Genomic DNA, 27,686 nt, shown 5'->3' with positions numbered 1-27,686 from the left:
AATCCACAAACCACTTCCAGTAAGACACTCAATGTTATGTCTTTGTTTTATGGCAGGTCACACATCAGAGCAACTCTGTTCTCTGAGTCCCTCATTAATTCAATCGTAAACACATCAATGAGTTTGTAACATTGGCCGAGAATATGGATGGTACTGAGCCAAACGGCTGCTAAGTGATGAATGGTATTACACACTTGGCCTTGCATTCTCCATTACCACACAAGCTACATTAAACAGCATTGATTAAGTGGTAAAAAGTTTTGTGGATCAATGCATGTGTCAGGTGGTCACCAGTAACTTACCCCACTGCTGCAAAATGGTCCACTTTACACCACCATCTCACAACTCAGGAACTTACAGTCCATCCTGGAGGATAACTTCTTCATAGGAGGGCAGAGGTGCCGGGCAAGTAACGACCTCAGCAGCCATTATGGTGCAATTTCAAAGAGTACAGCCTTCATTTACTATTCATAAGTTCAACATGGACATGTTGTTAAAATGGTAGATCATCATACATTCCACACACCATAATCCTCCTCTTTGCCAATAGTGTAGTTGGTCATTCACTGTATCCAGTTACAACATGGTCAATGTTACTGCTAAATGCACCCTGTACAGGACGGTAACTCCTACCAATGTATGGGGTCATAACGTTTTACCTCCAACAATAAATTGAAAGGCATTAAAAGTTGGAGCATGCAGGCCACAAGGCATATAAAGTCTACACTTTGCCTCAACATCTCAACATGTGGAGAAGCTGGCACAGACATCTAAATGCTTTTGTATCATAATTCAAATATTATCTGTAGACAATCTGTTTGCATTAATTGACGTGTACAAAATGTATGTCTGACCGTTCTAAGAAAAAAAATGTCAAACTGTCAACAACACCAGCTTTCCTTTAGAAGAAATTAAGGCCCCCTATAGCGGTATGGTTGGAGTTAGTACCCTCAAACAGATCTGACACAGGCATCTGTTACCTTTAGTAAACTGAACTGTCTGTGAACCAAAACAGGAAGGTTTATACTTCCTATCGGTATTCTAACGTAAGCAAAATCAAACCATTTTATGTGAGAGGCAAGTCTCACCAGTGGCTATTGTCATGGCCTGTCTATGCCAATATGTGTTGAATGGTAACACTTCCAAGGCTTTTCCATGAGTGGAATCGCACATTGTTTTGTGCCAAAACATGACATCACGCCCTATTTGGAGAGACAGATAGCAGAGGTTCCAAAGGTCCTCCCTGTCAGGTTATCCAGATGGACATGAAAGATTGCTATAATGCAGTAAGGTGAACATTTCCCAGTCCTCATTGTAAAACGCATATTGGCACACACACAGCAAGGTTCACTGCCACTCTGGCAGGTCAATGTATAAAACATGCAAGTCATAAAGTGTGAAGGATGACACAATTACAGCCATTTTCTGCAGCTGTTCACCGGAAATGGTCCAGAAGCTGGGGAATTAGTAACTCCCAGGGTTAGTTATCATCCTGATATCTCAGGTTATGGCAAACCACACGTACATGTACTTTCAAACATACCCTGTATGTGACTTCATATTACAGACATCACATTCTGTTTACCAGTGTATGTAAACATAGAGACAGCAACAGTGTGGCAACAATGCTTATTCCCATTCAGAAGAGATTGATCACAAGTTTTGTTCCAAACTAGGAATAGATATAGGGATATGTACAAATGTACATGAGCATGTAAATATTATATCTATCAATAATTGTTCTGTACTGCTCTAGGATTTAGCTGCTGCTTTTTATCAACAGGACAGACACAAAGGGCTTCAACTAAGAATTCCCCTTTGATTTTGAAATTCATTACCAAGTCCTGTTACAGAACAAAGACAACCATACTAATCACCTTGATTCAGTAAAACTCTAATCACAATCACATTACTTTCCTTATTTGAACTTAAACCACACATTTTAGAATTGCTGTTTCCAATGCATGAGAAATCAAGACAGCTTTCTTTTAGATTTGAAGACCATTACCTCTAATCTCCATGGTAGACTCCATTAAGGTAAATGACCATTATAGTTGATATGGTTTTGGACATGATGAAAAATGACCTCACTGCCAGCGGTATATATAGAGACCAGCCACACATCAACTCTACAGATGCAGTGATAAACCTGTATAGAGGGCCGAACCATGATCATGTCTCTCCTTGATTGAAGACATCTATGACATCCTCTTTCAGTCTACCTGATCCCTGCCCTCCATTACTGATGATGACCATAACCTGCCTCTCTCCATCCACCTTAGCTGCTGAATGTTATCATTTGTCCCGGAGTCATGCCCTCCAACCACGGAGCACAATTTCCCAGTTGATTGACAGGACTAGTGGACAGTTAAGTCCACGAACCATAATTTCCTTATATCACCAATCTCCCTATACTTGCTGACTTCTGCAATTCTGGATGATCTCTTGGAGGATAACACTGGGGTATTTTTCATTTTATCTCTCCCAATAAACAGGGATGATTGAGAAAAAGGCTTCAGGTTCAAGGATCAGTCACAACAAGTGGCCAAGCAAAGCTGACCCCTGATTTACCCTGCCTCTCTCACACCATTAGTCATTCTTATGGACTGATCAAAAGATGTAACGGAGCTTTACTTATGATGGTCTGCATGCCTCTTTCCGTGAGGCATAGAAGCTATTCTAACTCATCGTTAATTGCAGCCAGCCAAAGTTCAATATCAAACGTTGTTGGTAACTTATTTCATGCATAATTTTTTGCTTTAATTCTACATAGCTCCTTATTTGTTATCCTGAATTCATCATTAAGAGTTATTGAAAAATTATTCCTATCACAAAGTCAACAGCCAGATTGCCAAAAAGTTTCAGCGGAGCTTCCTGCTTCCTGTTGTTTTGGTATATGTAGACTACTTTTGCCAGACACCACATGAAAACAATGTAAAAATCCAATGAACTTGCAATCTTTCCCAAAACCTTTGGCGATAACAACTTAATTCACTGTTAAATGTTGTCATCACTCTTGAATTTACCACTAAGTTGGTCCTCCTAACTTTATTGTTAAACATTGCAGGGATTCCCCTTACATGTTTTTTCCCCCTGCAAATACACCCTCACTTATGCTTGCACAAGGTTAAGTAACTTTTGCTGGACAAGCCTGAACCTATCAGTCAAGTTTTGCTTGAAACACAAAGGCACAGAACATTGTTTGAAGTTTCTTCATTCTAAATGTTGTTCATGCTACATAGAGGAAGGATCTGGAAGCTCTAACATGAACATTCTTCTCAATACCATGGCAGTGGATCAGACAGGGTACTGAGAGGGCTGAATGGTGTCCTCAACAAACTGGTCCATTTGAAAGTATCTTTGCCTGGTTACTTAGTTGTTTTACTTCAAGATTTTTGTCTCTATCATCATTATTAATGGTAATTTCCCGTGACATGCAACTGTTTCAACGCGACCACCTGGCCATGGCGACCGCTTTTTCTCGGTCCCGAAAATTTTCCCCATAGGCACAAGCATTAAGCTGCCTGCCCAAGGCGACCACCCGTCCAACGCGTGTGGTGACATCAGATCATTTTGCTGTCGGATTTCACGGAAATGTTTTCAAGACTTTGAAGGACAAAAATAAGATCAAAAATATATGGAATAGCAATGTTATACCATCGATTCCTCCATGAAGTGTTTTAATAAAACGTTCCCCCTATAAACATTGTAAAGACAAATGTTTGTGATGTTGTTGTGCCTATCGTAATCTTATAGTTTAACGTGAACTCAGTTCCGTTTAAACTCAACTTTCAAAACGAATACGTAGTGCATGGCGTCAAAAAGTCAGATTTCACAGAAATTGCTATCTATTTCTTGTATTTTCAACAAAAATGTGTCTGTATCTTGCTAAATTCCGCCGAAAAATGACTTCGCGGCGGGCAAAACATCAGGCGAGAAATGTTGTTCCTTGGTCCCGACGCCATCTTGGATTTCGGGCGGCCCGGATTTGGCGTACCGCTGACCTTTGTAAAACACGATGATTTTGTGTATGAATATTTACGAATACTCTAGTTATTGGTGAAAATCAAAATTCTTATTTTCTTTTTATTTCCATGAATCTCACAAGCCTTTATTGGACGCTGTGCGTTCTGCTGCACTGACTTACCCTTCGATGCGGTGGCACAGAGCTTCGCGGCGCGGCGCGACGAAATCACACCGTTAACGCGTTCCGTTTTCATCTTTAGTTGTCAGATCGAAAATTTTTTGACCCTTTCATCCAGCGGTTGGCGACCCAAAAAGGCTTGGACCAGCAGGCGTTTTCTAGGGATCTGTCTTAGGCCTTAAAACTTCGATGATGTGCGTGTGTGTGTGTACTATTCAATGTAACGTGTGAATGCGGGAGGGCGCTGCGAGATCATCGAGGCAACTATCGTTTTGTAGTCAAAATTATGACGAAAATTTGTACACGATGTAGCGGTATACAATTATTACATCGATAACGGAAAATGTAATTTTTGTAGGATCTTTCTGTCAATGAGAATTGAACCTGGTGAGGGTCATGCTGTCTAAATTCACATAATTTTTTCATCATTTACGTACTGTATTTGAAAACCTCGATCTGGAAACATGTGAGTGGAATCCTCTTCATGGCGACCACCTGTCCATTGCGACCGTTTTTGCTCGGTCCGCCGGGTGGTCGCCTTGGGCAGGTTTGACTGTACATACTGTCATATTCCTGTTGAAGGTAACTCATTCACTCCATTATAACTAGTTATTCATCCAAAGTACCCACTGACATCAAATACTACACAACCAACACCTGCTATAATCCCCTGATATTTCCAGTGACATGTGCATGGTGAAGTTGTGGATAGAAGTAATAGTTACCTTCTTCTGTCTTCTAACCTTGGACAATAAATGGTGGCAAAGGTCACAGGAAAATGTGCCTGTCCATTGTATAAGGTCTGAGTATCTTATTGCAAGGCTTTACAATATGCACGGGCCCTATCAAAAGCAAAGCTATCTCAATTTGCAGGAGGTATGGTCTCCATCAGGTGGTGGCAAAACTGCAGAAGACCATGACTTGGCCTGACCTTTCCCCCCAGGAGCCGGTGTAGTTGATGTGCTCAATAAAGGCCCAGTCATTGACGAGAGCTGATATTTCCACACAGGCCAAAGGCCACAGGAGTTATGACAGTGATCACAGATACTTACTCCATGTGGCGCCATAATAAATTTCCTAATTCTGCATGACGATGAAAACATGGCAGACCTTATTAGTTGTGCCTCAGGGATCTTAATTTGTGACCATGTAACAAATTTCATGATGGTAAATTCTCCGGCAGAAAACATATCTAGCTTCGCAACTTTCTGGAAGAGTTGAAGCTGGCAGCAACTTTATAATGTTTTACAGAGGTACTCAATCTTCATAAAGAGAGAGACTCAAAAGACTCTCAGAGATTGTTGCTGATCCTATAGCCATATGTATAACTTATTCCCAGCCATGAAAACCCCATAGCATCAATGTATATCAACCCGGAATATTGCAGAAAACTACTTTCCGTTTTATGAGGTAATGCCTGTGGAGCACAATTTATCGGAACGTCGCAAATCATGCAGATTTTACTGGCACAGGATGCAGGGGGTGCAAATAAAAGTTTGGGGTGTATTTTTGCTGCATTAACTGCCTCCTGGTTTCCAAGATAGGTGATAAAATTGGCACTCAGTTGGATAGGTCAGGATAAATGGGGACAATTTATTCAGGAGACCATGGTTAATGCCACAGCAGCCACAGATGATGTGTACGACACAACAAAATGTGACAATTCCAAGGAACTACTTCATGCTGAATTTGTATTCCAGGAGGCCTTGCCAATACAAACTGCTCATGGTATTGTGAATCAAGTTAACATTGCAAAACAAAGCAAAACTACGGGGGTAGTCTCCACTTTAATGTTTGAAAAACCCACTAAACATCCTCCTAGCTCTGGTAGATAGTCATATTAGTTTAGAAAGGTAGTTGGTGTTCCCTGATGTAAATGGCCACACTGATTCATCTTACATTCAGAGCCTATAGTACTTTGAATTTTGTCCAATGAAACAGTATGGCCTGGTGATTCAATGTTCATATGAGTGAGCTGAGGCATCTGTATTCCAGAAACCTGTTATTTTATGTGCGTTCTATCTCATCAATATATAGGACTCCTGGCAGGGTCCTTGTCTTGTTTGGCCTTGCAAGGGATGTGACACATTTATCTCCTTTCGGAATTTGTCTTGTGAGCAGGTGTCTCAATGTACGTGGGTTTTTGAAACAGGTGGATATACCATGGGAATGGAAGACTCTGCCCAGGCTTCAAACTTTAAAACTTCAAAAAAAAACCTGACTACAGCAGACATGCGTATAATGATGACCTTACCTTGCTTTCCAGGCTGCGAATCTTCTCATTCTGCTCTGAAACAATGTCTCTCAACTGGAAAACAATCCATAACCACACTTCAAAACTTTGCTGTAAAATAATGATGACCTGCAATCACATCAAGAGAAACAGTACTCTCCAAGCAGAGCATGGGTTTCGGCTGGTTTCTGACGTGTTTTTAGGCATTTTTGTCTGGCTTTCTACTTTGTCATCAAAGTAGACAGCCCGACAACAACGCCTAAAAACACGTCAAAAACCAGTCAAAACCCATGCTCTGCTTGGAGAGTAGAGAAACAGAGCTTGATTTTGCAATAACATATTATCCTATATACCATTCCTGTCAGGAACGAGTTCTTGTTACAAATGGGGGCCATGATGTTGAAAACCCTAATTCCATTACTCGGCAAAGTACAACAGTCAATAGTCTACACACCATGAACTAATACCATCAACCTTCCATTTTGATTCTGAGGAGGCATTCTTCACAGTGAACTGGTGACATTTAGAAAATCTGGTTACTTACCAGAACCAGATGGCTGACATTTTGACTTTCACAGTAAAAGTGATTCCATGGTGTTATCCATCTTGTGTTGAAATCAATTTGGTATTAGACAATACATGTAATATAATATGCAAAGAAATATGTACATAGTTGATTTGAAAATGGTACTAGATATATAGATGAATTTCTCATCATTTTGACTTGAAACGTGCAATGTGTTGATAATAATAATGTGTAATATGAGTACATGCAGCAACTGTAATGATGACAGAATATGTTGTTAGAATGGCTATGTACATTACATTATAGTCTACACATGCTGGAGAATTATACAATTTGTATTACTTATGATTAATCTATTCACAAACCCATTACAGCAAACATGTCACACACCTCACAGCAGTAAAAATAATTTTACACCTATTCTGACCCATCACTGCCACATTGTAAGACTTGTTCTGCCACATTCTACCTGATGGGATCAGTCTAAATGGCCACATTAAGTTGTGAGGTAGTGCTAGAGTTTCAGCATGCTCTTTCCCCACAGTCTGCCAGGACTACTCACTGATGCTTTTCTCAGCCTGACGTGACCACAGAGGCTGTTTGTTCTGCTTCATTGTCCACAAATGGTACAAGGTGTCCTTGACAGATTTGTGGAGCAGGTCTTAAAGCCGGAATTCCACCACTGTGCATATGTTGACCCTAGCATGGGTTCGAAGGCCACGATTTTCAGACTTAAGTGTTAGATAACTACTGGTAGCTTTGTTCCTGGCTGAAACTTTTCACCCTTTTCCATTTCTTTCATCACCATAACAGAAAATAGAATAAAGATGTATTACTTACTGTGGTATCTGCTATGTTCACTGAAGATTATTGTCAGCTATACATTTGATAACATTTCAAGCCTGACTGATGATGTTCAGTAAGGTAATAGTTCCAGTCTTCCCCCCCAGGTGCCCCTGCAGCACATACCTGCTGGTTGTCTGTCTGCACCTGCTGCAGCTGTTCCTGCAGGGCTGCGATGGTTTCCCGCAGCTGGGCCTCCACACTGATGTTGAGGGAGGGGTGGTGTCCCTGAGACGTGTCCTCGTCACCATCAGGGGGGACTCTCTGGGCAACTTCTGTGGATTCTTCATCCTACAGGCAGACAAACAGGCTGGTCACAAAGAACTCCACAAAGACGTTTTTAAGACGACATGTTTTTTTCCATTGCAAATGTAAATAAACTACATTTTCTACTCAGAAAAAACAAAAAGGTGCAAAGGTGATGAAAAAATGGACAGCCATAAGACCCATGTCTACCACTTCGGTAAGTGCTTAGTGCTCAAGACTTTTCACATGCAAATATCATTTTGAAGCATTGAAACCCAATGACTGACAGTCAGGTAACTGTTTCACACTAATAGTATACAGTCCGTCTGCACGGCAACATGGAATCTACAAACAGTAAATCAACATCACTTGGATGATTTGAACAGTCGATCTGAGGGAGGAATGTAGTCTGTAGTACATTTGTACACCTACAGGTATCCAGCCTCTTAGACTGATTTTGGCACTACTCAGATTAACTTTTTGTAAAATATTCTAGAAAAGACTTTCCTCTTTAAATGAAATCAAAACATTTTGTGCTCACCACAGCAAAGGCTTCAACATCATTCTCTTCCTCTCTTACTGGTACTGTGGCTGCATCGTTTGTGGTTGCCATGGCAATGTAGTTCTCATCTTCCAACTCCTTGAATACCATGAAATTGACACTGTTATCAAGGACCATTGCATACAACATGATAGTTTGACACCTTGAATCACCAAGATGACAGTGATTGGATCTTGATTGTCAATCAGTGTCACCATGATTGTTCCCTTTGCTTTAATAGTTAAGTGATTTGCATGCACACCATGTCATTATAATGTGGAGCATGCAGAGACACTGTGGCCAGGACACAGCTACCTGACTGTGGAGAACTCAGCTAGAGGTGATGAAGACATTAGACGAAAATAGAGTTGAAAAGCGTCTGACAAATCAGCAGCTACAAGATAATGATTCCTTTCCTACAGGAAGAGAATTGGGACCAAATTTAGAAATAAGCTCCCATCCAGTGAAGGGTGCAAGTGATACTTAAGACTGCAATTCAATAATTGTTGTTGAAGATGTTTGCTGAATTCTCACAATCAGGTAGGTAGGTTTCCAGGTGTGACACTACACTACCTTCTTTAACCACTCAGGTACACAGTCTGCAAAGTCCACACCACTGTCGTCTGGAGGCCTGACACTGTCATCAGGGCAGGCAGCAGACGTACCGGCCATCGGTATAATGTCTGAGTCTGCTAACTCCTACGGTTGTTAATTCAGCACACAGAAAAGAAGCCACACGTCAAACACAGCAAACTTCACTACAGGGCGCAGTTGGAAAATCAGTTGAAAAACAAACAAAAATTACAACAGTATCCGAGCACAGCAACTTCAACTACAGTTCTTAACACACATACATGTATCTTTATTGATCTTTATATTTTCTGCTGTAAAAATAAATTTGATTTGCATTAACCATACAGTTTAACACACCGGCTTCACAAGTACTGACTCTCTGGATGTTAGCTTTTCAACAACTTCAAGGTCAACAAAAACTAGGGAGGATTAGCATGTAATGCACTCCTAAGTTTGGAATGTAAGATCAAAACTTCACTCCCAACCAAGAAAAACAAATATCATCCAAGAACTGACTTGAAGTTGATGCTCTGGATTTTCTTTAAAGCCTGTAGAAACAAGAACAGCTATACATTATAATGCTGAACATTAACTAATCATGCACCAGTCAATGTAAATACCAAGGGAATAATTTAGCACAGTATTCTGTGATATTTTTCAATGAATCAGTTTGGCTGTCCAAACATAGTAAATGGACATTCTAAATTTTCCACATGCAGAAGTTGAATATAGGATCAATGAAAACATCCCCTCCCTTGGCATTATACTGACTGGTGCATTGCCATTTCCCAAGTTGTAGTAGGGTATTACCCGCTGGAGCCATGTGGGTGGAACAGAATCCCCTACAGTGTTGACTTGTCCGTTGGAGGCGTCAGGAGCTATGAATGACTCAGGGACTCCAGAATCCCTATCTGACATGGCGCCATCCTCACTGGTACAGCGCACACTGCCAAACACACTGTCATCCACCTCTTCTGCTGGGGACACAGACAGTACTGTGGCTCTGTCTTCTTACATGAGTGAATATTCTAAATGTGGTTCTCAAATACAAAGTCACTCTTTGTTACTTGTAACTACATGGTTCATTCGACACTGTTGGAGAGCGAGTATGAATAATTGGCAGACATGTAACGTTACATTAGCCTTAGAGACATCCAGTGTGAGATCCCTCATCATCTAATGTCTTTTACTTTGCCCAGTTGTATACATTGATATTCATAACTGTAAAGCTGGTCATTGACAGACTTGATGTATCACTTACCTTTGCCTGTACTTATTTGTGACCTGATGGTTTTCTGTTGCAACACTTTTTCTGCAAGAAAGAAAAAGACAAGCAAGTATTATACATGTTCATCTATTTGAACAAATGTCACCAGGAACAGAAATCCACTCTACAGTCGTATTACTGAATGGGGCTACAGGTGCACATTGTAAATATCCTTTGGTATATTGCTGTCAGACTTACCCACAACCATGATGGTGTTCCAGTGTCTACACGATACATCTGATGCAAGATGTAACGACCCAAATATGGGTCTGGGTCTGGAGACAGAGGAGGGGTGGAGACCCTTGGGTCCCTTCTCCCCACGGTCTGACGTCACACCCAGTCTGCCGTCCTCACCATTCCCCCAGGAATAGATCATGTTATCTGTGGGAAAGTACGAAACACCTCATAAGATTGTCATGTAGGTAAAACTGCAGTGTAGCTAACAATTTATAATGGTTATCTGTTTTCTACAGTTGATTCTGACAAACCTTTATAATAAATGCAGTAGAATTAAAAGGTAACAATTTTTATTCCACGACTTAGACGGTGATAAAAACAAAACAGAACAACCCATTTGGCTGATGATACTAATGAGGTACATGTATGTTCATTTTGGTGACCCATGTGGTGAGCACCAGGAACAGTTCCTGACCTGAAGTGGCAGCCACAGTGAAGCCGTCCCCACAGGACACCCTCCGGACCTGCCTGCCCATCAGGCTGCCCCGCAGCACGTTGATGCTGCGCCGAGGTTTGAAGTCTCCCACTCCCAGCTGTCCAAACTTGTTGGACCCAAATGTGATCAGCAGACCATGAACTGAGCAGAAGCAAATGCATGTAGTGTTTTAGTTACAATTCCTCTCAATTTATTTGTTTCTACTTTAGACAACTGAGTTCATCTATCACCGGAACTGACTATTTCAATCAGCCATAATGTTTGTGATGACGAAGCAAGTTTTGAGCTGTCACACATAAGACTACGTATGCTGACTTTGCAAAGACCTGGCGCATTCAACAGTCTAGAAGTAAAACCACATAAGACACAAGTCACATTAAGTATTTCTCACCATCAATGGCAGCGGAATGTGTCTGTCCAGCTGCGATCTGCACAATCTGATATCTGCTCAGGGACCTCACCAGAGTGGGTTGTAGTTTACAGGGGATGTCATACGAGAGCTGTAAGGAACAACAGATAACAAAGATAACTGGATGTAATATGTGCACATCTGTGGATATCTATAGCCTGCAAATATAATGTACTTTTACAGTATTGCAATGTACAGACAAAGTAGAAGATTGTAAGCTATGCAAGTCATAGAAGCCACAGCCCAACACCTTTTTCTTCCGTTTGACCAGCCCAGAAGCACTGAGATTGAAGCCCAGCTTGTTGTGTTCATTAGTGCCACATGCCAACACCCTGCCATTGGCCGTTAAGAAGAAGGTACCGTCAGGACCACAGTGGATGGTTTTGATTGTCTTGCTGCCACAAAACTCCACCTTCTGAGGGCTGGCAAAGTCATCCTCTGAACCCAGGCCAAGACGACCTGATGTGGGATTATCAACATGGTTAACATTTCACAAAAACTTATACAACATGCTGATAATATATGAAATCACAGACAATATGAAAATTTTCTTTTACCTTATGAAATCTGTGCATATCACTTACTGTATAGCTTTGGAACAGCCTTTTTCAAATTGATATATTCACTCAAACACCATTACAAAGAATGACATACCTCTTGCCTTACACTTCCAATGTTTCTAGTACATAATTCAGACTTTTGAAAATGAAACAAAATGAGCCTCCCTCACCAAACTCCCCACATCCCCAGGAGTAGACTTCCTGCTCACGAGTCAGCACGACAATGTGAGCGTCCCCACAGGATATCTGAGCAACAGGACGGCCACTGAAGAACTCCACCTCGATGGGGATCATCACCTCGTCCCCCTGCTCATTCTCACCTCCCAGACAGCCCCAGTAGTCTGACCCACAGGCATACACCTTCCCTTCCTCTGAACAACACAAAATGGAAATGGAATCAGTTTAACTTCTTCATATACTTTATTCACCTAGTGTAACAAGGTATGATTACAAACCTTTAGCAGTATGGGAGTGACTCAGTGCAATACACTTGATTGACTAGAAACCTCCTTATGAACAGGCTTTGCATGAACATATTTCTGACCAAGAGGAAATAAATCAAGTCTTCAGACATTTAGAGAAAATACATTTCATTTTAGTCTTAGTTGAAGATGTTCTGGTTGATTCTATACAAATATGGCATCAAGGTGGATACTATAGTTGTCTGCAATACCAATGCACATTGCTAGGAGGGGTCCCTGAGCAGGCCATGCAGACTGTTCTCCAGATGTCTGAACATCATCCCATTATTATCCCATTTACCGGTATGTTGGTAAAATTTAACAAATAACAAGAAGCAAAGCAAAGGCAGACCATAAGAGGAATCTTGCCATGTCATCGACTTCTATCATACATTTTTTAAATGATGTTACCAGTAAGTAGTAATTAGTTTGCTTGTTTCTGTTGTTCCCTTAGCCTCACCTGTGAGACAGGCTGTGAACTCCTCTCCACAGCCCACCTGTGAGATGGCCGTGCCTGTCAGACACTCCACTCTCCTGGGTGCTCTGTAGGAGGCAGTGTCTCCATGGCCCAGCTGGCCCACCATGGCAACACCACCCTGGACATTCTGGAGTTGAAAAATGAAATATGTATACCTGTTAATCAATACTTAATGACAGATGGCAAATATAAAAAAACGGCTATCTACCATTCTTTTCCTCTATCAGAAAGCTGATGCAAAATTTACTTCCATACACCTGTAGTGTCAGACTGATGCAAGTAAAACACAGATCCAACTTTATGCGCACTATAGTATAGTCTATACTTACAGCCCATGTGAACAGTTCCTTCTCCACAGTCACCACAGCATAGTGGGAGCGACCTGCACAGACCTGCAGAATGGTTACCAGAGGTCAAGTACACATCTGACAGGTGACAAAACAAGACAGATTCTCCTTTCACAAACAAGAAAAGTGCAAGGTCAATTGGGAATGGTTATTGGAGAAATTCAATGTTACATCAGTAACAGGTACATGTACTTTCAATATTCAATAGCATTTATTTATAAGGAAGGAACATAGTAATTCATTTGACCTACCTGTAAAGCACTGCTACCTCCATGGAAAATATCCAGCTTCTGTGGGTTCTGCTTCCCACCTCCCCAGTAGTAAACCTGTGAATGATGTGTATAGTCATACCACAACAACTGAAGTACATTGTAGCTGTATGTTGACAATTCCTACTCATACATATACATGTATGCCAGCCTTCTAGCTTATCACTGGTGCTATTTCCACCCTTTGTTCATTTGCTAGCTAAGCTTTTTGCCCAAAGACCAACAGATAAGGTGGTAGTCTCATCACTTGGACTGCATTACAATGAACGCCTCTTTTCACCAAACATGTTTATCACAATGATTATCATTACAAAACCGCAATGTTTTAACACCACCATAATGTTGTGGTACATAGGAAGAGAGCTTGATACTGTCCAGCACTTCACACAACTCACCTCACTGGTTTTAGAGGTAACAACAGGGACTGTGTCAGTTGTGACGCTCATTCTGCAAGTCAAGTTACATGCTGTTAGTGCCAGCGAGCATGCAGCTACTAGTGGGCTTACTGGAATAGACAGTACCCTCACTATGTAAACTTTTCTCGGTCACTAATCTCATGCTGTTAACTTTGAACCCAACAGACTATAAACAAATGGATAGATCTGTTTCTCCAAGTTCAAGGTCAGAAAGTCATGCATTGATTTTCAGGAGAATGAGTACATGTTTGAACTTCAGAAGAGTGAAGCAAACACAAGTCATTGAGTAGAGATTTGAATATGGGTACAGTTAGCTGTGAGATTTGGGTTAGCATGAATCTCTTGGTTACTTCTAAACTTCACTATAGCAAGCAGGGAAGGAGGATTATGTAGGATTTCCCTCAGGCAGGCAACCAGGATATCCCCCTTAAGAAAGCTTTTACAGTAAAGTCAAAGAACTTGAGCAATTTCAGGTATCACGCACAAGTATCAGCACAGACAGTAAAAGTGAACAGCCCTCAGCATGAGATACTTTATAGCAGTTACAAGGGCTAACATCATTTTTGGGAAAGGAACATGAAATCTCACAGAGTATAGGAAGTTAACTGACTAGCATCAAATGCATCCAGCTACATGCAATGCACACACTTCGTTCTCCGTTTTGTCGATATACTGATGCACATCACTGGCACATTACACTAACCTAGTTTTCCTGGTCGTTGCATTAAGCTCCCAGACTTTTCTCTCCATATCCCTACAGTTAAAAAGATCAGAAACAAAAGTTAAAAAACACCTTTTCAGTTCTCGGTTTTGTTATGAAAATTCTGGTGTAAGCAAGTAATATTACATTGAGTCTCACAGAAGGTAAAATTCCATTTTTTTCAATAGTTCATAATAAAACAAAGAATCTAAAACAGGACTTGACAGGTTTGATTGACCATAAATTAATGAAGTCTGTATTGTTGAACTCACTTCCCCAGCGATATGAAGATGGGGTACAGCAGGATATCCTTGGCTTCTGGCCTTTTGTCTGTATCCTGGAGAAAAAAGGACAAAGTTTGTAGGTCATCTCTCAAACACCTATTTCATAACTTACTAAAAACACATAATAACTATCAAGGCAAGGTTCTCTAAACTTGTTTCGTCAAATAAAGATTTCATCAAAACCTACTACACTACGACTACTATAACCTCCTTGCTATCACCACACTATAGTGATTATTACAAATGATAATTGTGATAATTCCTCACATCAGACAGGAGTTGATGAGCCAGTGAGCGGATGGTTTCTGAATAGCTGGTGTCGATTTCTCCCATTTTGATTCCTTCCACGATGCGAGCAGCCAGCCTCAATGGATTCTGGGACAGAGGACATGCCATGTTTAGGTTTCATAGTTAGCACAGAACTCAACAGTCTTCCAGGTTTTCATTAGGCCACACCAATTTGATTTGTTGGTTTTCAAATTTTGTCTGAAAAATTATGGAGCAACAGGGAAAAAATGAAAAATAAAGATTTGGCAAAAACATAAAGAATAATATGATTATTCAGGTTTCAGCTTGAAAAAAGCAAAACACTGGGATTTGGGAAAAATAGAAGACAAGAATCTGAGAACCAACAAATCAAATTGGTGTGGCCTTACAGACAAAGTAGTGAGAACCACTTACTGATGCATCAAATGTCCTTTTGAGGGTGAGCAGTTCATACAGCACACAGCCTACTGACCAGATGTCACTCTTAAAACTGTACCTGTGGTATTGGAAGGGAAGGAAGTCATCATGAGATTTAAGTTCATGTGGTAATCATCATTCATGGTTCTCCCCAGACTGTGGAATAATGCCTGAGCACTGCTATACTGGCTTCCAAATTTTGTGTGCTTCTTCCCTAATTTCCATATTATTTTGCTAAACTTCATAAAAATTTGCATAGGGTGCTATGTGCCCTCTTACAGCACAGCTATACTCTACATTTCCAGGAAGAACCCTGCTTAATTGGTTGATGATGTGATGAATATTACTTTGCTTGTCAAAGACTTGCAAGCAATGTTGAACGTAAACATAGAAGTGATGACACATCAGACTTTTCACCAATCAATGAGGGACACGGTTACACCGCAGCACATACCGTTCTCCTTTAATGAGTTCGGGAGACATGTAGTAGGGTGTTCCCACATACTGTATGGGAGAGAACACATTCAGTCATTCAATATAGCCATGTTGGGTAAATCCTTTGGTGAAGTTAGCCTGTACAAGGTTTATCAATGCTAGATATGGTCTAAAACCAACTACATGTACAGGTATCAACTGTCCCTAAGACGTTCTAGCCATCCATCCATCTATCCTTGGTCCATACTCACAGATTCTGCCATCTTGCTTGTATTTTCCAGAATTTTGGAGATGCCAAAATCCCCCAGTTTGACCAAACCAGACTTGGTCAGAAAAATGTTCAATGTCTTGATGTCTCTGCAAATAGAACAAGCATTGATTAAGTCTAAACCTGTTGGAAAAACCTCCTTAATTAAGGCAATTTATATGTTGCAGCAAGTGAAAGCAGAAAGGTAGAAAAAAAGCAGAAAAGCTCAGTCTCTATGCTAGATATGAAATACATACAAGATGGAGGAAGAGCTACCAGACTGGCTACACTACATTCCTGCCTACACTGCCTCCCTACACCAGTGCAGCCTGGACAAAAAGGTTTGTGTAGTTTGTGCCTGGGGAGAGAAAAGGTGGGACAGGCCAGGAAAGGGAGAAAATAAAGCCATAACTTAAAGCAAAACATCAGGGAGTCCAAAATCTAACTGTACATGATACATATAATAGTTGATTTCTGCACTTGTTGCTTTATAGTCCTAGGGCTTACCAAAATCTGCCTTCCTAAACTGCCCCGTGTGTCAAACACTAGCCGACTTTGATGCAATGCACAATATTGTTTGGAAAATAGATATTTGAACAGCAAAGGACAAATGAGGTTTGTTCCCATTGACGTAGTGAAGTGCCCAGGTGTACGCAAAAAGGCTGCATTGAAGCTCCCTCAAGCTTCAGCTTGTCGTAAATCTAAACTGCCAGTAGGGCACAAAAGGGTAAAGCAACAAGTGTGGAAATTGACTTTTTAGAGGTATCACATATTAGATGATAAAAGGTGTTTTGCTTTAAGGCAGTACAGAGAACAACACTGGTAAAGAAGAAGGACTGTGCGAACTTGCACATTCAAGTGATGATCATGTCACATTTGTTGTTGCAGGAAAGAGACAAAAACAACATTGTAGGAAAGTTTTCAGCTTACACTTATTTCCTTTTGTTCGATGTCATTGTATCAAAGTGTATATCGGACACAATTGAAGGAAATAGTGACCATCATTACATCAATGTCACATTGATGAAATGATGGTCACTATTTCCTTCACTTTTCAATGTTTAACCAAAAACATCATATGGTCCTTGTTGCTGCACCATTATAAACAAAAATGTCTTTATACCAAGTTGAACTTCTTTAGAGATGAACAATATTTTCACTCCCAAAGTTAACCTACCTGTGTAAGATCCCATACTCATGTATGTGGGCAACAGCAGACACAAGTTGAAAAAAGTACCAGATGATCAGCTGCAGGAAGGAAAATGTTGTTTCAATAAATGTGTAACCGTTACATGTGCACTTGTTACCTTGATTAAGGTTATTCCAGGTAATAAGATATGCAAAATAACAGTTACTCATTGACAAGCAAACATCTTATGCAGTTGCTTGAGTAAGTGCTATATGATGACTGCAAACAGTTGCTCTATATGTCATGATGATTAAGGTCTTTTCATTGTACTTTCAATGTAATATTAACGATTTCATAATTAAGGTAACGAGTTTTTAAACCAATGTAAGAATGGGTGTAATGTCAATTGATAAATAAACTATATTTTGATTGATTCGGACTCACTTCTTCTGGAAAAAGATCAGCCTGGTGAACAATCTTCTCATACAAGTTTCCTCCTAGAAAATGAGAAATAAAGAATCTGGTCATCCTATCAAGCTGGCAGTTTCAAAAATCATCAAAATCAGTAACTCCCACTTAACAGTTTTCTTGACGACCATCTGACCCACCATTAGCATACTCCATCTCAATCAGAAGTGTGGTCCCATCCAGGAAGTGGTTGTAGTAGGAGACAATGTTGGGCTGGTCCAACATGGACAGGATCTCGATCTCAGTCTGGGACTCCTGACGTTCCTTCTCACTCAGCCTGGTCAGGTCAACCTCCTTCCATACCAGCAAGGAGTTGTCCTGGGGAGGAGGAGAGGAGAAAAACTTCTTACATGTACATTCCACTTCATGCATTCAACATCAGTGATGATGAGTAACAAACTATCATGTACACATTAGTGACATAACGTTACTCCAAAGATGCAACTTACTTTATCATGAGGAGGCTGGGTAGTAAGAAAGAAGAAGAAGGAAGTGCTGTAAAAACGTCTGAGTCGATCTAAAGTACTCTCCAAGCAGAGCTAGGGTTTCGGCTGGTTTTTAACCTGTTTTTAGGCGTTTTTGTCATGCCTTCTACCTTGGGTTTGCGACACAACAAAAACGATGACAAAGTAGAAGGCATGACAAAAACGCCTAAAAACACGTTAAAAACCAGCCGAAACCCTAGCTCTGCTTGGAGAGTAGATCTAAAGTTGCTCCCACAACTACTCAAGAACTTTCACATAAAATATAGTATGAGGCAAGGGCTACTCTTTGAAAAATACAGACTCAGGTTTTACAGGTCTTTTTCCCAATGTAAGTCAGGCAGAACAATAAACAAGGCCTCTATTGTTGGCTCTGACAGACAAAACAAATTGTACTGTTTGGGCAACATAACAGCAAAACACAATTACACTAAGATGTCAATACAATTTACATGTAACTACAAAGCAATTACCTGGAACAAGTCACTGGGTGCGGTATTTAACCAAGGAGGTTATATAGATAACCTCCTTGATTTAGAATTCTTCAATTCTAACAAAAACAACATCCTTCCTTGAACAATAATTCCTACTAATCATAGTGACAAATCAAATACTGATGATTAAGTGTCCTTCATTGGTTTGAAATAAATATGAAAATGACATTTTTTGGTTGACCTGTCTACACATGTACATGTAAGTAAAACCTGGCCTAAATCTGGACAATCATCCAGTCAATCAAGAGACTAACATAAAAGTTTATGAAAATGGACTTCAGCACATGATTCAGCCTTATGTTTATGCCCTTCAATATCACAATGGTTGACCTTTAGTTAGATTGGACTTGGGATTCACAAGGGTTCCATTTTAGTTGAATGTTACTTGCCTGTTCTGGCTGAAGAATCAGACACCTTATCACCATACTGCTATCCTTTGTTATATCTGTTGCACATCTCAGATCATATTGCACATTGTGACAATAACCTGAGTCGACACACCCTGCTAACTAAAATAGTGATCATTCCATCATTTCCTCTAGGTGGAGTAAAGAGTTAGGATAAAAAGAATTAGACTGTAAATGGCGTAGTGGAAATCATGTAGTTGTAAGTTGTTCGCATGCATGATTGCACGGTTGACAGGTACAGTTACCCGCAGTACGTGCCAGGTGAACCGTAACAGTCACACCAACACCTGTCAGAGTCTGCACACCGATGTAAACAACAACGTCCCATTCATCAGGAGAATCACACGCTTCTCTACATTTACGCGTCAAATGGCCTACTGCTTAAAGCATGCGATTATGCTCATGAAAATGGCTACAACTCTAAACATCAGGATGATTTAAACATTAGTTCTACTTTAAATGTGAGCTACAAACACGTCAGTGGGTTACACATTGTGGTATCCGGTTGCTGAGATACAGGCGTACCCGCCCAATCTATAATTGCAAAAACACACCTCAGTTTTCCTGTATAAAATGGCCTCTCCGAACGCCCCTCGGCCAAGAACCTTGACGGGGATGTACATTTCCTCTTGACCGCCATCTGAACTCCCAGTTTCAGCAAGCTGCCCTCCCAGATCGCCCTCGGTCGACTGAAAATCGGAGTCGACCTCGAAGGCAACTCCGTCAGGTCTACTCATCGCCATCTTGCTCCACTTTGCTGACCGGTATCTTTAGCTGTTTGCTATCGCAAATTTACGTGCCTAAAAAAATTGTACATATAACTTCATACTGAAATAGTGTATATCTACTATAGAATAAAAAAAATAAAAAAAAATACTATCAATAGAAATCGTTGGTAAAATTGGGGTATTTTGTATGCGTAATGCCTTTTAAATTTGAAATAAGTACAGGCATTGTAGTAGTTTATCATCTGGCAGCCATTTCTTATTTTGCGGGAAGTTCGCACGCGAGTGGAAGGTGCCCAGAAGAGCTCAGCAGGGATGGCAGGGCACATCCAGGTATTATATGGGCGCGATTTCCTTATTTACAGCCGATTTCTAGCTTGAATTTTTTCCTTGTTAACTGTACTGGCTGTTCATGTTCTGTGATCTACTCTAAACCTACTCCTATTTCTCTTCTCTGCTCTACTTGATGCAGAATGCTAGCAAGGCGTTCTATCAAGGTCCTGGGTTCTACCAAACCAAGTCTCAACTCTTTTGGGACATACTAGTACATATTTTGAAGAAGACCCAGATCCCCAGTAGTAGTGAGGTGTGATCAAGGAAGTTTTGTGTGATTGAGGTGTTTCTAGAATGGGCCGTTAAAAAAAAAAAAAAATACCCCCCGGTTGACGACTTAGGACAGGATTCAGGATTTAGGTAGCCTGGAATCCAAACCTATTATAGCTCCCGAGTCTCTCTCCGCAAATAGAGAGAGACTCGGGAGCTATAATAGGTTTGGATTCCAGGCTAGGATTTAGGGGGTTTGAAAGTAGTCGGGATTCCGGGATTAAGGGGGTCGAAGTTGTCGGGATTCAGAATTAAGGGGGTCCCCGGTTGAAGTTGTCGGGATTCCGGGATAAAGGGGGTCGAAGTCGTCGGGATGCAGGATTAAGGGGTTGAAGTCGTCGGGATTCCGGGATAAAGGGGGTTGAAGAATATGCAGAAAATTGTGTCGTCAACCCCCCCCCCTTTTTTTGGAACAGCCAATAGAACCTGCTAAACACAGTGCATAACCATATTTAATTATTACAGATGTCAAACTTGCTATATTTATTGTGTTCTTTGCTGAAACCAATGAACAGGATATCCAGTCCTGGTCAGACTTTGCTGCAGCAGTGGATGCTGGGAAGGATGTAGTTTCTTTACTTGGACTCGATGTCAGTCAACAGACAGGCGCAGATAGTAAAGGTCTGTCCTGAATTTGTTCTTGTCTCATTTGGTTATGCATGGTGATTGATCATTGGAACTGAAAGGAGCAATAGCTAAACACATAGTCTTGTTTGATATATGTAACATGTTATGTATTATTTACATGCAATGCACTTTTATATTTGGAAATCACTGTCAAAACCACATTGATGCAAAATGCAATTGGATTTGAACACTCACATTTCATATTTACTTTACTGTTACAGGTTCAAGTGAACAACAACAGAGCAAAAACAGTTTTAGGGACAATCTCAGAGTTGACAACATAGCAGACCAACCACTCCACTTCGTGTTCTCTCACACAAGTCTGGACCAGAAGTTTTTACACTCAGTCTGCTCCAATGAGACAGAAATAAACAGTCTTTCTGAAGTGCAGCCATCCTGTCTGCCTGCAACATTAGCTGTCAGCCCACCCACTGTAGCAGTGGCGGAGCTGTTTGCAACAAGGTAAGAAAAATGAACAGGGCATAGGTCAACATCATACATACACTACTGGGTTGGTTATTCATGTGGTTTGCACTGAGCGATCTACACCAAGGCAAGATCTGATTAATAGTGGCTACCAAACTGCCAGAGTTAAAGCCAAAATGAACTTGTTGGACTGCTTACAATCCCTGATTGATCTGCACAGTTTGCCTGCAAAATTTCTAACACAACTGCTGGTTTCTGTGTTTCAGTGAACAACATGGCAGAGGTGAAAGTAAAGGCTCATCTTCAAACAAGTGTGGGGATAAAAACAGCTGAGACAAGAGCAGGATTGACTTTCTGTCATGTCTTCATCTTGAAGACCCTCCTGGTCAAAGGGATTGGATGGAAACAGCATCAGGAATCCACGATGGGCAATAGTTGTTAGAGCACTGTGGAACTGTCTGCTATGATTTGGATCTTTGGTGTACATGTATGTGTAAACACATAAGTAAACATCAGCTTTAAGGATGGTACTTGTGCATATACATGTGTGCTTTGTATTATGGCGAGATCTATACAGTACAAAGTGGCCACTTCTTTTACACAACACCCAACAGGTTTTTCACATCTCTATGTCTTTATTCACCATTTTCAATCATATAAACTTACCAAACATCAGTGATATTGGGAGAAATATGGTCAGTACATTGTCACATGTAGGGGTTTTGAGTAATGAATACTGACAGTATTCAACATTTGATAGTTGCCCATACCATACAATTCGCTGGCGTTATGATTTGGTTTTACCAAAGTTTTGGACAACAGTCGTATTGAAGGGAAGTTCAAAGAACAGGTTTGCAAAATGTGAACTGTGCAACATATATGTGTACAAAGATTAATATGGCAAACAAGTGGGTGATATGTTTTATTTCATATTGCTAATTTGACAGCCAGTACAGTTTTTAAAAATTGATGTACGAAAAGGCTGTTCTTGTCCATGTGTAATCCTGGTTAGATTCATGTGCACTTTGACTTGACATTAACACCACACTTTACACCAACTACACTACACAGTGCCCATACCATTCTAAGTAAATACAGACATATAACTCTGAAATGAAATAACCTAATTCTTTCCAAAAGAACTATATACATCAAATTGTAGAAACTCTTTTCAAGTTCACTGCAACTCAAATTGTTCCAGTGAACCATGCATACAATAGCCAACCATCATGTATTGGGAACACATGTTCTTAGTTTGTCAATAATATGGATCAAAGTCTCAAAGCTATAAGGGGGGGATATAGATAAAACAAATTGCTTTTCCTGTGTCCAAGGACAACCAGAAATATGATGTTTTCTACCTTCTACTATAAATGGGCATACCGCCACATAGGAGACATTGAATATGATAATCCAACCAGATCTTCCTTTCTTAAATCTCATAAAAATGTTGATGTATTGTTGTATCTTATGCAACTCATTACAGAGTATTGAGGGTACATTTTGCTATTCTATTTGTTCAAGGAAACGAGTCCAAATATTCTAAATTCATTTAAGTGCCCTTAAAAACAACAATCACCTTTGCATTCCCAACTTCATAGAATTTAACCATTACCATACCTTGTATAAGTTGGCTCCATCCAAACGTGTTGCACAGCACATGCAATGTTTCTCTGCTAACTCGTGTACTTTTAGACAGGTCTTTGGGCAAAACTGCATCTCTGTCCTCACCTTCTGGCTTTGTAACATTTTCCAAGATATTATATACTATACTATACTATGCAATGGTACTACCCATGGGTACCACACTGATACTATAACACCGAGAAGTTAGGATAACTGACAACCAAGCAATCTTCAAAACATGGCAATCCATATACTCAGATCTCTATCTATAGGCTGCCATTTCTCTTTACACTAGGATGGGAAAGTTTATTTAAGAGCAAAATATACATGAAAGGTTTGCAGAAACTGACAGGAAAACTAAAGAATCAAAAAGAAGGAACAAGGCAAACAGTTGAGGGAGGGAATGGGGGACCAGCTGCTACAACTACTAACAACCATTTTAGAGTATTCATTGTTAACAACTGGAGAGAATTCATTGTCTTCAACTTGTGAGATCAGCAAAGTTTCAATAAGAATGCCCAGCTGCTGGACAGTAGGCCAGATGAGAATCAACCTGTTGGCAAGGCCGGCAACATCAGCACAGGTCATTGTAATTGTACAAAAGTGCTGATTGAGTGTCGGGAGCAGGGAAGACATGATGGCTATAAAATCCAGATTGTAAATCTTATTGCAGTTTCAACACAAAACACATTCTTCATCATGCACTATTCACATAAATTTTACTGTTGAAATTTCACATTCACCATTCTGTTTTACTGTGGTAACTGCAGGCTGTTCCTCAAAGTGTGTACCTACACATGCTCTTCATTTCTTCCATGAAAACATCACTAAGAAATAAACTATTCAAGAGATAAAAACATTTCTTGTCTGGGTAGGGCAACAATATTGGATGAGAAAAAATATCACAATTGTAGAAGACATGATCTCTAAAGCAAGTACACATGTACATGAATATGCCTGCAGTAATCATTACCACAATTGTACATGTAAGTACATCTACTTGGTAATAGACAAACATACATGTTGATAAGATGTGTTGGTGTGTGAACTTTTGGACGCTGATCTTCCTCATGCAAAAAAAATCTATCCATACTGCAATAAACTCTTATACAAACTTCTACATGTGACATATATTGTATGACCACAGAAAAAAAAAATTTTATCCAAGCATTTCGTCAAAGAAAGGGAAACATTACAGTATTCTAAACCCAGGTTGATTGCTCTGCGCTAAGCAAACAGTATCTACATACACACTATCAGCTGCATTTCTCTACTCAATGAGCTTCTTGGCCTTGAAGAAGCGCCGCAGGTACAGGACTTGCCACGTAGCCAGCCCAATGAGACAGCACATGGAGAAAATACTGAAGTACAGAACTCGGGAGTTGGTGGACTCTGTGTGAATACAACATCAGGCAGTAAGTATCATTGATAAAGAAATTACTGCACACAGTCAACATTTATATATCTCATAAAGCAATTTACTGTATAAGTGCATTCCACTTATATAAGCTGCAATGATTGATGAGTACAAAGGTTACAATTAAGAATAAACAACATATGCAAACAATCTCTATAATGGTGTTAACTAAATATTTCTTGTCAGAATTATATAGCAGCAAGTTTATTTTCCATGTGAATTTGAAAAAGGGAACATGCGCCCATCAACCACACATGAAGACAACAGCAACAGAAAAAGTACCTATGCTGCTAGACAGTATGGTGACTGAACACTGTCTGGCAGCATAGACAGTAGGGTGATCCAGTACAGTATATTCAGTGTCTTGAACACCTACCATTTGTGTCCCTCATTTCTTCTTCCCTTGCCCTCATATAAGCAAAGTCATTGACAATAGACTCAGACAGGTCCTCCAGTCTGCGTAGCTCCACTTCCATAGGCTTCAGTTTCTCTGCTTTTGCAATCTGCAAGTCATGCATAAATTATGTTAATGACACTGGAGGTATTCAACCTTTTCCATTGATTTACGTCAAACTGGAAGCTTTTGAGAACTTGGTGTTTGGAAGGAAAACTTTATTACAATGCCTCAATTATGATATCTATGCCCAAACAAACAACTATGAGACGCTTTTGCTAGATCAGTCTTATTTGCTGTCTGTACCACAAACAAATGTTACAACTGTTTTATGAGGTATATATACATGACAGTCACAAGCTTCTATTGTCCGAATGAACCTCGGTGGTCCGGGGTGCAGGCTTCAAACCTGTAGCCGACTAGCGTTGGAGCGGTTCAATTCCGCCTTTCGGGCGCCATTTTTTTAGACAAACATAATCATTTCTCAGCCATATTTCAGAACAACTTCAAGTTTCAGACAATTTCAGTTCTTCATTAACAACTTGATGTCACAAGCCCTAGACTTGGTACAGAGCAAGGATCTTATGTAATATGGTATTCACACCTGCACAATGGTGTCTCACAAATGTCAGTATGATACATACAGGTATATAATTCCATGATTGATACAAGGTTCTGTCGATGCTTGATGATGATATGCTTCATGTATTTTGAAATGTCAGCTTGTTAAGCTCCATGGCATAGAGCCATGAGGACATCAAATGTGAAAACACTTACCTCCTGATAGTTCTTAGCTTCAACTCCATGTTTGACAGTGAGGCTGACCTCCCTGTCTGGACCCCTGGCTCCTCCTGTGAGACGAAAATATCATTGCACGTCAATCAAAGCATCACTTTTCCATCATTTCTTTCATAAGGTATTCAACAACTTCAGAGTCAAGTCAGGTAGTATTTAGCACAATGCTGACATTTAAGCTCACTTGACACATGAAAAGTGAGACATCCAAAGAAATGATATTCAGCATCTGAACTGGAGACAGCTATTGTTGTTATAACTTTACCCTGGGAGACCAGACCCCATATATCGGCGCGCCACCTAGCACCTACGGCTAGCGGAGCTTTGGTTTACAGCGGAGAGTGGGGCGGGGTCGATCCTCTGGGTTAGCCGGAGGGTGGACCGGGGGAAGCTTGGGCACGCGTGCGGTGCTAGGTGGCGCTCCGATATACAGGTTCTAGTCTCCCAGGGTATTATAACTTATACTTGTAGAGCCTTTTAAAGTACTGAGCACAACAAGTCCAAAATATACATCAAGAATAGCCACTTGGGACTTAAAACAGATTAAGTTCATACCTGTCATCTTAGTTTCAAAGCAAATTTCAAACATGTCATAGTCATCAGTAGTGAAGGCAAATTTCCCCTTGGTGGCATCTTCCTTGTTGTACAGTACATGGCCACTGGAGTCTGTCACCTGGAGGATCATGGGAAATGAGAGCCATATGGTTGGTTGTCTGCTCACACAATAAGACAACATTTAAGGAATAATCACATTTCATTGAGTCTCGCCTCACATTTTTGTCATGACTTTAAGTTTAACCAACCTCCTTGGTTTAACTGTTAGTCAAAGATATAGATGCATAATTTTAGTCAAACATTAACGCAGTGTTGCTTTATAATAATCTTTCAAAACATTATGGCTTTTTTGTGTCTTGCTCTGAGAAGCCTTTCATACCAGCCTGTAGGCAAAAGGGAGACTCAACATACATTCCTACTTCCAAGCTAGTAATTTCAAGAACCATAGGTTGCATGTGGCACCTGCTACATAATTTAGGTGGGGAGGGGGGCGTAAAGCATGTCACTTACTCACTTCCCCCTTATTCGTCTCCTGGTACTCAGGACGGAAGGAATGAACAGACTTAACAAAAACAATCAATAAGACTCTTACCAGTAGATGTGTGCTCTGTCCTGGTGCGTCTGAGAGCTCGTAGTCTCCTGTTACAAGAATGTCCTTGTGGATCTCTTCCCTCAGACACTTCTTTGCGTTAGGAGCCAACGAGAAGCCTATCCCCTCCACGTCAGCCAAAAATACACACACCAGAAAGACTAGATAGTGTAAAGTGCTCATTTTTTATATTCTACACAATACAAAGGATCGACGGTTAGTAAAGGACGGCTACTAAACCAAGAGAGAAGAAAGTAACAGCCCGTGAGAAAAGTTGCAGTTGCTGATAGCAATGTGGACGTGGCAGGCGTACGTTCACTGCACAATCATCGGCAATTTTCGTACATGTTCGGGTAGACTCGGAAAAACTGCACCTGCGCACTGCTTACGTGACCTTTCGCTCGACCATCATGGCCGCCGTGGGCAGACTGAGTCTGTGTGGAACGTTATTTTATCGAAATACGTCGTTTCTAGGACCTCAGACTCGGGGATTTCATGTCACAAACATTATGCAGAAACCCAAGAGCAAGTATGTACATATGTATCTTTATTGCCTCCTTGAATGACCAAGTATTTGTCGCTGAACGTTGAACAGCAACACAAACTTGAGCAT

At 40.5% G+C, this 27,686-nt stretch overlaps 3 protein-coding genes and 1 non-coding gene across 6 annotated transcripts in view; 2 read left to right on the top strand and 2 right to left on the bottom strand.

Annotated features, from left to right (window-relative positions):
• LOC136432854 (serine/threonine-protein kinase Nek9-like) overlaps positions 1-20,095 on the bottom strand; it is a 59,480-nt gene extending 39,385 nt beyond the window's left edge. Inside the window, exons 1-25 of one of the 3 annotated variants that reach the window (XM_066424427.1) lie at positions 19,871-20,095; positions 18,074-18,251; positions 17,910-17,962; positions 17,514-17,584; positions 16,341-16,446; positions 16,109-16,158; positions 15,652-15,733; positions 15,238-15,345; positions 14,959-15,023; positions 14,690-14,740; positions 13,966-14,017; positions 13,553-13,627; positions 13,284-13,346; positions 12,937-13,081; positions 12,186-12,386; positions 11,706-11,914; positions 11,438-11,546; positions 11,026-11,187; positions 10,572-10,754; positions 10,368-10,418; positions 9,917-10,083; positions 9,107-9,232; positions 8,534-8,632; positions 7,873-8,037; positions 6,399-6,452 (exon numbers count right to left, since the gene is read on the bottom strand). In XM_066424427.1, the coding sequence (XP_066280524.1) occupies positions 6,399-6,452; positions 7,873-8,037; positions 8,534-8,632; positions 9,107-9,232; positions 9,917-10,083; positions 10,368-10,418; positions 10,572-10,754; positions 11,026-11,187; positions 11,438-11,546; positions 11,706-11,914; positions 12,186-12,386; positions 12,937-13,081; positions 13,284-13,346; positions 13,553-13,627; positions 13,966-14,017; positions 14,690-14,740; positions 14,959-15,023; positions 15,238-15,345; positions 15,652-15,733; positions 16,109-16,158; positions 16,341-16,446; positions 17,514-17,584; positions 17,910-17,962; positions 18,074-18,251; positions 19,871-20,059 (2,814 nt within the window). In that variant the 5' untranslated portion in view covers positions 20,060-20,095. The remainder of the gene's footprint in view (positions 1-6,398; positions 6,453-7,872; positions 8,038-8,533; positions 8,633-9,106; positions 9,233-9,916; positions 10,084-10,367; positions 10,419-10,571; positions 10,755-11,025; positions 11,188-11,437; positions 11,547-11,705; positions 11,915-12,185; positions 12,387-12,936; positions 13,082-13,283; positions 13,347-13,552; positions 13,628-13,965; positions 14,018-14,689; positions 14,741-14,958; positions 15,024-15,237; positions 15,346-15,651; positions 15,734-16,108; positions 16,159-16,340; positions 16,447-17,513; positions 17,585-17,909; positions 17,963-18,073; positions 18,252-19,870) is intronic. The other 2 variants (XM_066424429.1, XM_066424430.1) reach the window with 2 other exon arrangements.
• A 203-nt stretch (positions 20,096-20,298) lies between these two features.
• Positions 20,299-22,227, top strand: LOC136432862 (uncharacterized). Its single transcript, XM_066424438.1, has 4 exons — positions 20,299-20,374; positions 21,160-21,265; positions 21,493-21,733; positions 21,964-22,227. Exons 1-4 carry the CDS (start codon positions 20,357-20,359, stop codon positions 22,028-22,030), a joined length of 432 nt encoding a protein of 143 aa, XP_066280535.1. The 5' UTR covers positions 20,299-20,356; the 3' UTR covers positions 22,031-22,227.
• A 375-nt stretch (positions 22,228-22,602) lies between these two features.
• Positions 22,603-27,424, bottom strand: LOC136432860 (transmembrane emp24 domain-containing protein 10-like). The gene is made up of 5 exons (XM_066424437.1): positions 27,077-27,424; positions 26,485-26,602; positions 25,912-25,985; positions 25,117-25,243; positions 22,603-24,715 (listed from the first exon to the last, which is right to left on the bottom strand). Exons 1-5 carry the CDS (start codon positions 27,254-27,256, stop codon positions 24,594-24,596), a joined length of 621 nt encoding a protein of 206 aa, XP_066280534.1. The 5' UTR covers positions 27,257-27,424; the 3' UTR covers positions 22,603-24,593.
• On the top strand, positions 25,503-25,589 carry Trnastop-uca (transfer RNA opal suppressor (anticodon UCA)). The gene has a single exon. It is a non-coding gene; the product is annotated as a tRNA-Sec (tRNA).
• Positions 27,425-27,686: the final 262 nt, after the last annotated feature.

This window comes from Branchiostoma lanceolatum, chromosome 4 (genome assembly GCF_035083965.1).
Source record: "Branchiostoma lanceolatum isolate klBraLanc5 chromosome 4, klBraLanc5.hap2, whole genome shotgun sequence".
Classification (NCBI taxonomy): Eukaryota; Metazoa; Chordata; class Leptocardii; order Amphioxiformes; family Branchiostomatidae; genus Branchiostoma; species Branchiostoma lanceolatum.
The sequence above is the reverse complement of the archived record's forward strand: the minus strand, read 5'-3'. Positions and strand labels throughout refer to the sequence as shown.